Source organism: Orycteropus afer, unplaced genomic scaffold (assembly GCF_000298275.1).
Source record: "Orycteropus afer afer isolate SDZICR_OR568_19922 unplaced genomic scaffold, OryAfe1.0 scaffold00827, whole genome shotgun sequence".
Classification (NCBI taxonomy): Eukaryota; Metazoa; Chordata; class Mammalia; order Tubulidentata; family Orycteropodidae; genus Orycteropus; species Orycteropus afer.
This window is the reverse complement of record NW_006922414.1, coordinates 571,687-584,891: the sequence shown is the minus strand read 5'-3', so window position 1 is coordinate 584,891 and position 13,205 is coordinate 571,687. Positions and strand designations below refer to the sequence as shown.

The following is a 13,205-nucleotide window of genomic DNA, read 5'->3' as shown; positions in this document are numbered from 1 at the left end:
GATCTGCAGCCTATACGACTATGAGACCAGAAGAACTAGATGGTGCCCGGCTACCACTGTCATCCACTTGGAAAGGGATCTATGTAGAAGACCCTCGATAGAGAGGGAGAACAATGTGGAACAAAACTCAAAATCATTTGGAGGAAAAAAAAAAGGGTTGGGGACCAGTTTTACTGGTCTGATAGAGCCTGGTGGAACCACCGGGACTGTGGCCCCTAGCTGCCCTTCAGGTCTGGAATTGAACCCACACCTGTGGTTTCCAGCCAAACAGAAGACAGGCATATGAGTTGAACATTTACCTGAGGTAGATACACTCCTTGGAGAGAACAATCATTGAGAAAGAAGGGCTGTCTATGCACAGGGAGACAGCTTAGTGGGCAGGAGTCCATGGAGGGATAGACACTGGGAAGAGGTAACTATGGGTAGGAAGTGGGAGGGGAGCTGTTGCATTGTGGTAAACTGTGGTTAATGTCATGAGACAAAGTATATGTAAAATGCTGTATGGAAAGTGAATTTGCTCTGTAAATCTTCACCCAAATCACAGTAATAAAAAAATAAAGAAAGAAAGAATAAGCTTCACTTTTTGGGAACCACAGGGACATTCAGGACATGAATGACTGGAAAGGCATGATATTCCCCTTGTTACTCTTAGACCCCACACCCTCTTAGTGAACAGAGGTGTGACCATCCCTCACTCCTACCTACCTTCTGGGCTGGCAGGAATCCTATCCCAGTCTGTGCATGGATGGATGCTGGGGGCTGCCCTACCCCACTCAGACTTTTTTTCCTTTTTTTCAGTTTGTTTTTTGTCTGTTTTAAAATTATTATTCTTTTTTTTCCCCCATCCTTTTTATTATTTTTTTTTTATTTTTCCCTTCCCAGGTTCTAGTTTTCAGCTTTTTCTCTCTTCCCTGTTCCTGGTTCCCATTTTTTTCTTTCTCCTGGTTAACTACATTCCTTGTTTTTCTTTTTGCCTTTTTCCCCATTTTTTTCTCCATTATTTTCCTACTCTATACTTTTTTCTATTATTGCACTCTCCCCCAGATATTGTGGGGATTTTTTTTTCTTTCCTTTTTTGGTGATTGTTTCTGTGTGTTTATGAATTGTTGTTTTTTTTTTTTTTGTCCACTTGCTTTTACTTTTTTCATGGTTTTTCAGTTGTTGTCTTTGTCTCAGTGGGAGACGGCAAACAGTGCTCATATGATGCAACTACACCTACACCTCTTACAGTGAGAGAGTCACCACTTCTTTCTCTACCAACTAGCCAACAATACACGACCACCAAGAAGAACCTGACTCACTCTTAGCTGCTCTTCACAAACAGTTAACAGAGATCTAAATACAACAACGTCACAATGTCTCAGAGACAACAGACCATCACAGTCCATACAAAGAAGCAAAATAAAGTGGTAGAAACAAGGGAGCAGGATACAGACCCTGAACACATCCTTGAGGAAGAAGCAGCATTGGAACTCCCTGATAAGCAATTCAAAAAAATTATATTTAGGTATCTTCAAAGGATTGAGAGATAGATCAAGGAAAACACTGACAAAATTAAGGAAAACACAGACAAAACCCTAGAACAATTTCAGACAAAAATATAAGAGCAAAATGAAAAATCAGAAATAATTCAAAATCTACAGATAGAAATCCAGAAGGTTAATACTAAATTTTCAGAAATAGATAACACATTGAAAGGGCAAAGGAGTAGAATCGAACCAATGGAAGACAGAATTAATGAGACTGAAGACAAATACCTGAATACTTCTTTGGAAAGGGATCAATCCGAAGAAAGATCAAAAGAAAATGAAGAAAGTCAAAGGTTCATGTGGGATACCATCAAAATGAATAACTTATGTGTTATTGGAATTCCAGAACAGGAAGAGAAAAATAAAACCACTGAGAAAATTGTCCAAGATTTGTTGGAAGAGAACTTCGCTGGTATGATGAAAGGGGAGAATATATCCATTCAGGAAGTCCAATGATCCCCAAACAGGACAGACCCCAAAAGAAAATCACCAAGACATATTATCATCAAACTCATCAAAACCAAAGACAAAGAGAGAATCCTGAAAGCAGCACAGGAAAACAAAGTTACTTACAAAGGACAGTCAATAAGAACAAGCTCTGATTTCTCAGCAGAAACCATGCAAGCCAAAATGCAATGGGAGAGTACATATAAAACACTGAAAAAGAAAAATTTCCAATCAAGAATTATATACCCGGCAAAAATTTCCCTCAAAGATGATGGTGAAATTAGGACATTTTCAGATAATCAGAAATTAAAGGAATTTGTTAAAACCAGACCAACATTACACGAGATACTAAAGGGAGTCCTTTGAACAAAGAACCCAAAACAGCAAACAACTGACCATTAATACACAAGATGATATAACCCAGAAACCAACACAGCTATGGAAGTATCCAAAGTAAAATAAGCTTGCAAGATTGTAAACAGGGAAGCAGAGACATCAATTGGCAAATGAGGACAACTGCAAACCAAAAAGAGGGAAAATACTGTGTAGTTACAGAACTTCTAAATGGTGAGCAAGTCAAGAGAGCTGCAAGACAGAATGGACTGTTCTAAACTCAGAGAGAAAATGATAAAACACAGGGTAGCCTCAAAGAAAAATTATAAACATTCCCATCACAATAAAAGAGGGCAAGCACAATTATTTAGCAAATACTAAAATAAGAGCAACAAAGGAAATGATAACATGATTCATAAACATAATGAGCTCAGCACAGAAAATTATATGGAACAAAGAAACCAGCAACACCATGAAAAAACACTTAACAAAATGACAGCAACCAATTCATACTTGTTGACAATTACATAGAATGTCAATGAATTAAATGCACCACTGAAGAGATGGAGAATTGCAGATTGAATAAGAAAACAACCCATCAATATGCTGTCTACAAGAGACACACCTTAGAGACAAAGACAAAAATAGATTAAAAATAAAAAATCAAAGATACATCAAGCAAATGGCAACCGAAAAAGAGCAGGAGGGGTATTATGTATTTCTGATAAAATTGACTTTAAGATAAAAAATTGGGGGTAAAGTATTTGGAAAAAAAAAAGCAACAGTGAGAAAAAATATTTGCAACTCATATATCAAATGAAGTACTTGTATCCAGAACATACACTGAACTCTCAAAAACTCAAAAAACCTCAAAAACCAAACTCACTGCCATCAAGTTGGTTACAACTCATAGTGACCTCTCCTTGGGTTTCTGAGGCAGTATCTCTACGGGTTGGTTACAACTCATAGTGACCTCTCCTTGGGTTTCTGAGGCAGTATCTCTACGGAGGAAGATTGCCCAACCTTCCTTCCAAGGAGTGGCTGGTGGGTTTGAAGCACCAGCCTTCTGGTTAGCTGTCCAATACCACCAGAGCTCCTCAAAAACTCAAAAACAAAACAAAGACCCAATTAAAAAGGGGTAAATGATTTAAATAGATACTTGACCAAAGGAGACATACAGATGGCAAATAAACAGATAAAAAGATGTTCAAAATTGTTGCTGTTTTCTGCTATCTAGTAGACTCTGCCTCACAGCAATCCTGTACAACAGAACAGAATTGCCCCTCAGGGTTTCCCTTGGCAGTAATCCTTACCAGAGCAGATCACCAGGTCTTTTCTTCCTCAAACTCCTGGTGGTTTCCAATGGCCAACTTCTCAGTTAATGGCCTAGGGCTTAACCATTGTACAATGAGAAGAGTAGCAGTAAGAGGGACAAAGAGGGGAACTTGCGTCTGGCCACAAGTCCAAGGGGGAGCCAGATGAGGACAGAATGACATTCTGAGGCACCACAAATATGGAAGGTGCTGAACGGGACAGCTGGAAAAGAGGGGGAAAGGTATTTCTGCTGACACATCACCGCTATCAACATCTATTCATCTAGAAATTGTATGTGTGTATGCATGTATGTGTGCGCAACTTAAAGAATGCCATTGGATGCTCCTTATCCTCCCTGTGCCCCTGCACCAGAGCTCCTTCATTAGTCATTAGAAGAAAAGAAATTAAAACTGTAAGATACATACCTAATAGACTGGCCAAAATTAAAGGCTGAACATGTATCACTGGGGGTATATAAAAGAGTACAACCACTTTGGAAAACAGTTTGGCCTACCATATGATCCAACCATTCCACTCCTAGCTATTTACGCAAGAGAAATGAAAGCCTATGTCTATATAAAGACTTGTACATGAATGTTCCCAGCAGCTTTATTTGTAGTAGTACTGATTGGAAGCAACACAGATGTCCATCAAAAGGTGACTAGGTGCAGTGTAATAAATTACTTAGTGTGGCTTTTCTACCCATAAGTCTTTGTAAACTCCAAGGTGGGATTTGCTATGAGCAACTGAGGAGCTCCTGATAGCTGAAGTTGTCCACCTGGAGTATTTCTGTTGCGAGTGGCACAAAACAATGTTCTGGGAGATGTCCACTCTCTCTCAGGTGCTTAAGAGTTCTGATGCTATGATTTGGCTAGTTTGACCACCCTGCCGGGCTCAAAAGGAGGCCTCCTAGAGGCAGAACTCTCTCTGACTGCTGGTGGAGGAAGACGTGCTGCCGAAAGAGACATGCGCCCCCAAAAGAGACACGTGCTGCTGGGAAAGAGACGCACAAGAGACATACATTGCTGAGTGAGACACCAAGGGACCAGCACTGCTGGGAAAGAGACTGTGAGAGACTGTTGGCTGAGGGACGGTGGGCTGGGCAAGTGGCTGAGCATTTTTTCTGCACTTGAATTGTAGCCTGTGGTGCTTCCCTAATAAACCCCACAATCTGTGAGCTCTGTGTGGCCACTGCAGCGAATTATCAAACCCAGGAGAGAGGTGGTGGGTGCTTTGGAAGAAACGGTTGGAGAAAGCGCTGGGGGGAGACAGCATGTCTGGCCTGGCAGGAATAGGCCTTGGGTTACTGCTGGTAATCCTGTCTTCCTCTTGTAGGGTTAGAGGAGGTCGGAACATGTGGCCTCCTTGCCCTTTTTGCACTAGGAAAGCAAATTCTGGTATATAAGTACAATTAAATATTATGCAGCAATAAAAAGCAACTATTGCTATACACAACAACATGGATGTATCTCAGACTAATTATGCTAAGCGTAAAAAAGCAGACAAAAAGAGTATATACTGTATTTTATTTATACAAATTCCAAAAAAAATGCAAACTGATCTATGTCAAAGTAAATCAGTGGTTAGGTGCTCACAGGATACTTACAGAGGGGCTTGAGGCTACATCTGTGGTGATGGGCATGTTCATGATACTGATTGTGGCGATCGTGTCACGAGTGTATACCTATGTGAATACTCACCAAATTACACACTTTAAATATGTGCACTCTGCTATAGGTCAATTACACTTCGATAAAGCTATTTGCAAAAGGTCTTTATAGACACTAACATGAAAAAATTTCTGCAATTAAATGAGGAACAAAAGCAGTAAAATAATGGCAGGATAATGGCAGGCATATTTTTGTTTAAAAAAAAATTGTTTTAAATATATACTAAAATTGGAACGATACAGAGAAGATTAGCATGGCCCCTGCGCAAGGATGACACGCAAATTCGTGAAGCGTTCCATATTTAAAAAAAAAAAAAAAAAAAGTTATATTCCCCCCAGTATCTGACATCAGGCCTTGACTTCTTCCTGGTGTTCAGGTGGTACAGTTAACTCTCTTGGCTGCTAACTGAAAGACTGGTGGGTCAAGTCCACACAGAGATGCCTCAGAAGAAAGCACTACTTCTGAAAAATCAACCAGTGAAAACTCTATGGAGCACAATTCTATTCTGACACACAGGATCGCCATGAGTTACAAATGACTCAATGGCAACTGGTTTTTTACTTGTTTACTTCTTAATAAGTACTGTACTGCTGTACTGTTTCAATCTTGCATCACAAACATGCACTGCTTTCATTATAAAAACTTCTAATTTTTTTTAAAAAAATTTTTAAATAAAGATAATAAAATGATAAATAAAAATGTTATAGATAGAAAGCATCTTGGTCTTTAATCAAAATGACAACAATACTTGTGTGAGATTGCTTGGATTAAAAATTTTCTTAAAATAATTTTAATTTCCTAAATTTTATTTATTTATATTAAATACATATTCATTTATATTAAATATTTATTTATTACTCCTTTATAAAGGAGCTCTGGGGGTATAGTGCCTAAGGCATTTGACTGCTAACCAGAGGCTGGTGGTTCAAACCCACCAGTCACTCCACGGAAGGAAGACTGGGCAAGCTACTTCTGTAAAGATTTACTGCCTGAGAAACCCAAAGAGGGTCATGTGAGTCAGAACTGACTTGATGGCAGTGAGCATACTTTAAATTTTATATAATATGGTTATAATACCTTAGAAGTAAAAAAATTAAAATGAAAATAGTCCTCCATTTTAACATAATTCCAAAATAACACCAGGAATCCACAAATTCTAATTAATAAAGGCTTATTACCTAAATTAGCACTTCTCAGCATGCTGATCAGCGCTGGCATAAGTTGAAACTCAAATATCCGTTGGCCTCCACAGTGACTACAGGCTGGGATCTCAATGACTTCTGGTGTAGGGCAGGACAAAAAGAGTGGCTCTCCATTCCAGGAATACCTATGGCAAGGAAATAAGACTCCGTGAATCAGAGCCACTTACTTACTAGTCAGATTCCACCATCTAAGGCCAGGCTTTGAAAATTTCATTTCTTTCTTGCAGAGTTCCAGCAACAAAACGAGAGAAGAATATTTCACAAGGGACCAAAAACTAGTGGCAAAGCTGTAAAATGTAGCAAGATATCCAAAGTTTTGTCAATGCTCAATTCAAAGTCTCAATGAAGGGACTAAATGCAACACTGAATTGAATCGAACTAAAAATTACAATAAAGCCTAGATTCAACCTAACTGTAGATTAAATTGACCCAATTCTCCACATCATCAGCCTTCCATAAGTGGCATGCTTCCTGAAAAAGCACTGACTATTTCAAACGATAGGAGCTCTGGCGGTGTAAGCCTAAGGCATTTGACTATTAACCAGAAGGTTGGCAGTTCAAATCCACCAGCCACATCGCAAAAGGAAGATTGGGCAATCTACTTCCATAAACATTTACCACCTTGGAAACCCAATGGGGGTCGCTATGAATTGGAATAGACTCGATGGTAGTGAGTTTCATTTGATTTCAAGCAAAAGGAGCTCTGGTGGTGTAATGGTTAGGACATCTGGCTGCTAACTAAAAGGCCAGTGGTTCAAACGCACCAGCCACTCACAGAACAAAGATGAGGCAGTCTGTTTCCATAAAGATTTACAGCCTTGGAAACCCAATGGGCTGTGAGTCACAATCAACTCGATAACAATGAGTTTGGTTTTTTGGGGAATTCAAGCAAAAATAAGGTGGGGTTTATAGCATACACAGAAGTGAAATATATGAAAACAAAAAAAAAGGCAGGAGCTGCCATCTAGATGCAACAATGGGTCTCTCCTCGTCCAGAGCAAAGAATGAAGAAAACCAAAAATTCATGGAAATTAGTCCTAGCGGCTGGTACACCATCCGATCTGCAGCCTATACGACTATGAGACCAGAAGAACTAGATGGTACCCGGCTACTACTGTCAACCACTTGGAAGAGGATCTATGTAGGAGATTCTGGATAGACAGGGAGAACAATGTAGAACAAAACTCAAAATCATGTGGAAAAAAAAAGGGGGGGGGGAGACCAGGTTTGCTGGCCCGATAGAGCCTGGTGGAACCACTGAGACTATGGCCCCTAGCTGCCCTTCAGGTCTGGAATTGAACCACGCCTGTGGCTTCCAGCCAAACAATAGACAGGCATATGAGCTGAACATTTACCTGAGGTAGATACACTCCTTGGAGAGAACAATCCTGGGAGAAAGAAGGGCTGCTTATGCACAGGGAGACAGATCAGGGCGCAGGAGTGCACGGAGTGATGGACACAGGGAAGAGGTTAACTATCGGGAAGAAGTAGGAGGGGAGATGTTGCATTGTGGTAAACTGTGGTCAATGTCATGAGACAAAGTGTATGTGAACTGCTGTATGGAAAGTGTATTTGCTCTGTAAATTTTCACCCAAATCACAATAAAAAGGAAAAAAAAAAAAAAAAGTGCAGGGGAAGGGTGAATGGAATTAGTCTTTTATGAGATTCTTAGTACATAAAGCTGTAAAATATTTGAAGGCAGACTATAAGTAAAAGATGCACAATATAATCCCTAAAATAAACATTAAAAGGGCAACACAAATAAAGTGAATAATTACATCAGGGAGGTATGTACTCTTTAGTACAATCAGCTATAAGAGACCAAAAGGGCAGTATTTGCCCAGAAACAAAGCTCAGGAGGCAGGAAAGAAGGACGAATGGAAAAGGGAAATGTAGGGAAGAAGTAGAAGAGTGCTATTACATTGAGGGGATTGCAACCAGTGTCAGAAAACAAAATGTGTACAAATTGTTGAATGGAAAATGCATTTACTCTGTAAACTTTCACCTAAACTGAAATTAAATAAATAAATAAACTTTTGTCAAGAATAGAGGTAAAAGGGTAAACTAAAAATACTAAATTCACTGAGAAGAAGGTTTAAAAAAGGAATACAGGGACAAAAACAAATGGAGGAAATTCAATGTCACTAAGAATATTAAGGAGCTCTGGTAGCACAGTGCCTAAGGCATTTGCTAACCAGAAGGCTGGCGGTTCAAACCCACCAGCCACTCCTCGGAAGGAAGGTGGGACAATCTACTTCCGTAGTGATACTGCCTCAGAAACCCAAGGAGGGGTCGCCATGAGTCGGGTCCAACTCAATGGCACATAACAACAACAACAACAACAAGAATATTAATAGCTATATTAATTATTTCCATAATTAAGTGTAAACAGACTAAATACTCTATGTAAAAAGCAAACAATGTCAATCTAGATCAAATAAACACCAAAACAAAATTTCCAACTATACAAGCTGTTTAAGAAACATATTTTATAATAAATCATAAACAGAATCATAGTCTTGGAGGCCATTAAGGTCAACTGGCATAACATGGTCCACAAAGACAATGCTCTACATCCTACTGTGGTAACTAGTTACTGGAGTTTAAAAGTTTGTGAGTGTCCACCAAAGTGCAACTACAGGTCTCTCCTTGTTTGGAACAATGAAGAAAGAAGAAAATCAAAGATGCAAGGAAACAATCAATCCGAAGGACTAATGGACCACATGACACCCAGCCTCCACGACCAGAAGGACTAGACAGTGCCGTGTTGTCAGTGCTGACCACTCTGAAAGGGATCATAGTACGAGATCCCTGACACAGTAGGAGAAAAATGTGCAACAAAACTCAAAATCATGGAAAAGACCAGGTTTACTAGTCTGATAGAGACCAGTGGAACCCCTGAGACTATGCCTCAGGCAACCTTCACGCTCACACGGGTGGTTCAACTTTCAGTCAAACAATAGCCAGGACTGTAAGGTGAACAATAATAGCAGGGAGGTACATACTCATCAGAACAATCAACCATATGAGATGAAGAACGCAGCATTTGTCAAGGGATAAAGCTCAGATAATATCCATAATATCCATACATCTACAAGGAAGATCAGTTAATACAACTATTATTCAAATTTATGCACCAACAACCAAACCCAAAGATGAGGAAATTGAAAATATTTATTAGCTTCTGCAGTTTGAAATTGACCGAACATGCAATCAGGAAATCAGGATGTGTTAATTATCACTGGTGACTAGAATGGAAAAGTTGGAAACAAAGAAGAATCACCGGTAGTTGGAAAATTTGGCCTTGATGACAGAAATGATTCTGGAAGTCGTATGATAGAATTTTGCATGATCAATGACTTATTCATTGCATGTACCTTTCTTCAACAACACAAAGGTAGCTATACACATGGACTTCACCAAATGGAATACACAGGAACCAAATAGACTACATCAGTGGTAAGAGGCAATGGAAAAGCTCAATATCTTCAGCCAAAACCAGGCCAGGAGCTGATTGTGGAACAGACCATCAACTGCTCATATGCAAGTTCAACTTGAAGTTAAAAACAGTTAAAACAAGTCCACCATAGCCAAAATATGACCTTGAATATATCCCTCCTGAATTTAGAGACCATCTAAAGAACAGATTTGATGCACTGAACACCAATAACTGAAAAACAGAAAAACTGTGGGATGACATCAAGAATATCATCCATGAAGAAGCAAGAAGTCACTAAAAAGACAAGAAAAGAAGAAAAGACCAAAATAGATGACAGAAGAGACTCTGAAACTTGCCCTTGAGCAGAGAGTAGCTAAAGCAAATGGAAGAAATGACAAGATAAAAGAGTTGAACTGAAGATTTCAAAGAGCACCTTGAGCAGATAAAGCCAATTACTATAATGAAATGCGCAAAGAGTTGGAGTTAGAAAACCAAAAGGGAAGAACACTCGGCATTTCTCAAGCTGAAAGAATTGAAGAAACAATTTAAGCCTCGAGTTACAATATTGAAAGATTCTATGGGCAAAATATCGAATGGTGTAGGAAACATCAAAAGAAGATGGAAGGAATACACAGAGTCACTGTACCAAAAAGAACTGGTAGATCATCTATTTCAGGAGGTGTCATATGATCAAGGACCAATGGTACTGAAGGAAGAAGTCGAAGCTGCATTGAAGGAACTGGCAATGAACAAGGCTTCAGAAATTGACGGAATATCCACTGAGATGTTTCAACAAACAGATGCACCACTGGACGCACTCATTCGGTTATGCCAAGAGATTTGGAAAACAGCTACCTGACCAACTGACTGGAAGAAATCCATATTTGTACCCATTCCAAAGAAAGGTGATCCCACAGAATGTGGAAATTATCAAACAATATCATTAATATTGCATGCAAGTAAGATCTTACTGAAGATAATTCAAAAACAGTTGCAGCAGTATATTGTCAGAGAACTTCCAGAGTTGCAAGCTAGATTCAGAAGAGGACATGGAACAAGGGATATCACAGCTACTGTCAGATGGATCCTGGCTCAAAGCAAAGAATACCAGAAAGATGATTACTTGTGTTTTATTGACTATGCAAAGGGATTTGATTGTGTAGATCATAACAAATTATGGATGACATTAAGAAGAATGGCAATTCCAGAACACTTAATTGTGCTCATGAGGAGCCTGTACATTGACCAGGAGGCTGTTGTTCGAACAGAACAAGAGGATACTGCCTAGTTTAAAATCAAGAAGGGAGTGCATCAGCATTGTATCCTTTCCCCATACTTATTCAATCTGTATGCCGAGCAAATAATCCAAGAAGCTTGACTATATGAAGAAGAACGTGGCATCAAGATTGGAGGAAGAATCATTAACATCCTGTGATACACTGATGATACAACTTTGCTTGCTGAAAGTGAGGATGACTTGGAGGCACTTCCTGATGAAGATTGAAGAATACAGTCTGCAGTAAGAATTACATCTCAATATAAAGAAAACAAAAATTCCCACAACTGGACCTATAAGTAGCAACATGATAAATGTAGAAAAGACTGAAGTTGTCAAAGACTTCACATTGCTTGGTTTTACAATTGATACCATGGAAGCAGCAGTCAGGACATCAGACGACATATAGCTCTGGGCAAGTTGGTTGCAAGGGACCTCTTTCAAGTATTGAGGACCAAGGATGTCTCCTTGAGGACTAAGGTGCACCTGACAAAAGCCATGATATTTTCAATAGCCTAGCATGCGTGTGAGAGCTGGACAATGAATAAGGAAGGCCGAAGAGGAACTGATGCTTCTGAGCTGTGGTGCTGGTGAAGAATGCTGAAAGTACCATGGACTGCTAAAAGAACTAACAGATCCATCCTGGAAGGAGTGCAGCCAGAATGCTCCTTGGAAGCAAGAACAGTCAGACTTCGTCTTACCTACTCTGATCACATTGTCAGAGGGGACCATTCCCTGTAGAAGGATGTCATGCTTGGTAAGGTGGAGGGTCGACAAAAGAGGGGAGGCCCTCAGCGAGATGGATCTGACACAGTGGCTGTGATAATGGGCCCAAGTATAGCAAGGATCATGGAGCTGGCGCAGGACCGGGCAGTGTTCTGCTGGGCATAGGGTCGCTAGGAGTTGGACATGACTCAACAGCACCTAACAACAAGAACAACAAAGCTCAGAAAGCAGGAAGGGATAGAAAAGGATGATAGAAAATGGTAAACAAAGGGAGTAAGTAGAAAGAATGCTATATTGTAAGGATTGCAATGAATGTCACAAAATGTGTATGAATTGTTGACTGGAAAACCAATTTACTCACCCAATTACAATAAAAAATAAAGAAAAAAAAGTCATCAACAAATTGAAATCAAAAGGGTAGAAAAAGATAAACCATGTAAACACTAAACAAAAGCAAGCAAGTGTGGATAAAAATCAAATACCTTTGTTTATCAAAAGACTTCACCAAAAAAGTGAAAAGACAAGGTAATGACTGGGAGATTACCTTTGGAATCTATATATCCAATAAGAATCTAACATTAAAAAAAAAAGTATTAAACACATACACAAAAATATATATATATAACTTCAACAACTTAACAACAAGAAGAAAAATAATCAAATAAAAATGGGGAAAGGACTTGAATAGACAATGAATATGATATTCAATCGCCACCAAACACATGCCAAGATGCTCAATGTCACTAGCCATCAGAGAGAATCAAAACAACAATACCACTTCATTCCACTGACTGACTGACTCGCTGCCACTGAATTGGATTCAACTCATAGCAACCCCCCCTTGGGTTTCCGAGGAGATATCACTACAGAAGTAGATTGCCCAACCTTCCTTCCAAGGAGTGGCTGGGGGGTTTGAACCGCCAGCCTTCTGGTTAGCAGTCAAATGCCTTAGGCACTACGCCACACTAGGATGGATAAAATTAAAACAACAAAAACAAAACAGAAAATAACCAATGTTGTGGAGAAATTGGAACCCTTATCCACTGCTCGTGGAAATGTAAAATGGTGAATCCATCATGGAAAACCTTTTGGTAGGCACCTACTGATGAAGGTTGAAGAATACAGTCTGCAGTATGGATTACGTCTCAATATAAAGAAAACAAAAATCCTAACAAATGGACCAATGAGCAGCATCACAATAAATGGAGAGAAGAATGAGGTTGTCAAAGAATTCACGTTGCTTGGTTCTACAATCGATGCCAACGGAAG

The 13,205-nt window shown here is 39.4% G+C and overlaps 1 protein-coding gene and 1 non-coding gene across 2 annotated transcripts in view; one reads left to right on the top strand and one right to left on the bottom strand.

Moving 5' to 3' along the window:
- PDCD2L (programmed cell death 2 like) overlaps positions 1 to 13,205 on the bottom strand; it is a 97,324-nt gene that overhangs the window by 63,987 nt on the left and 20,132 nt on the right. Inside the window, exon 6 of the mRNA XM_042783282.1 lies at positions 6,472 to 6,620. Within this exon, the coding sequence (XP_042639216.1) occupies positions 6,472 to 6,620 (149 nt within the window). The remainder of the gene's footprint in view (positions 1 to 6,471; positions 6,621 to 13,205) is intronic.
- On the top strand, positions 5,487 to 5,598 carry LOC122151845. The gene has a single exon (XR_006164299.1). It is a non-coding gene; the product is annotated as a U6 spliceosomal RNA (small nuclear RNA).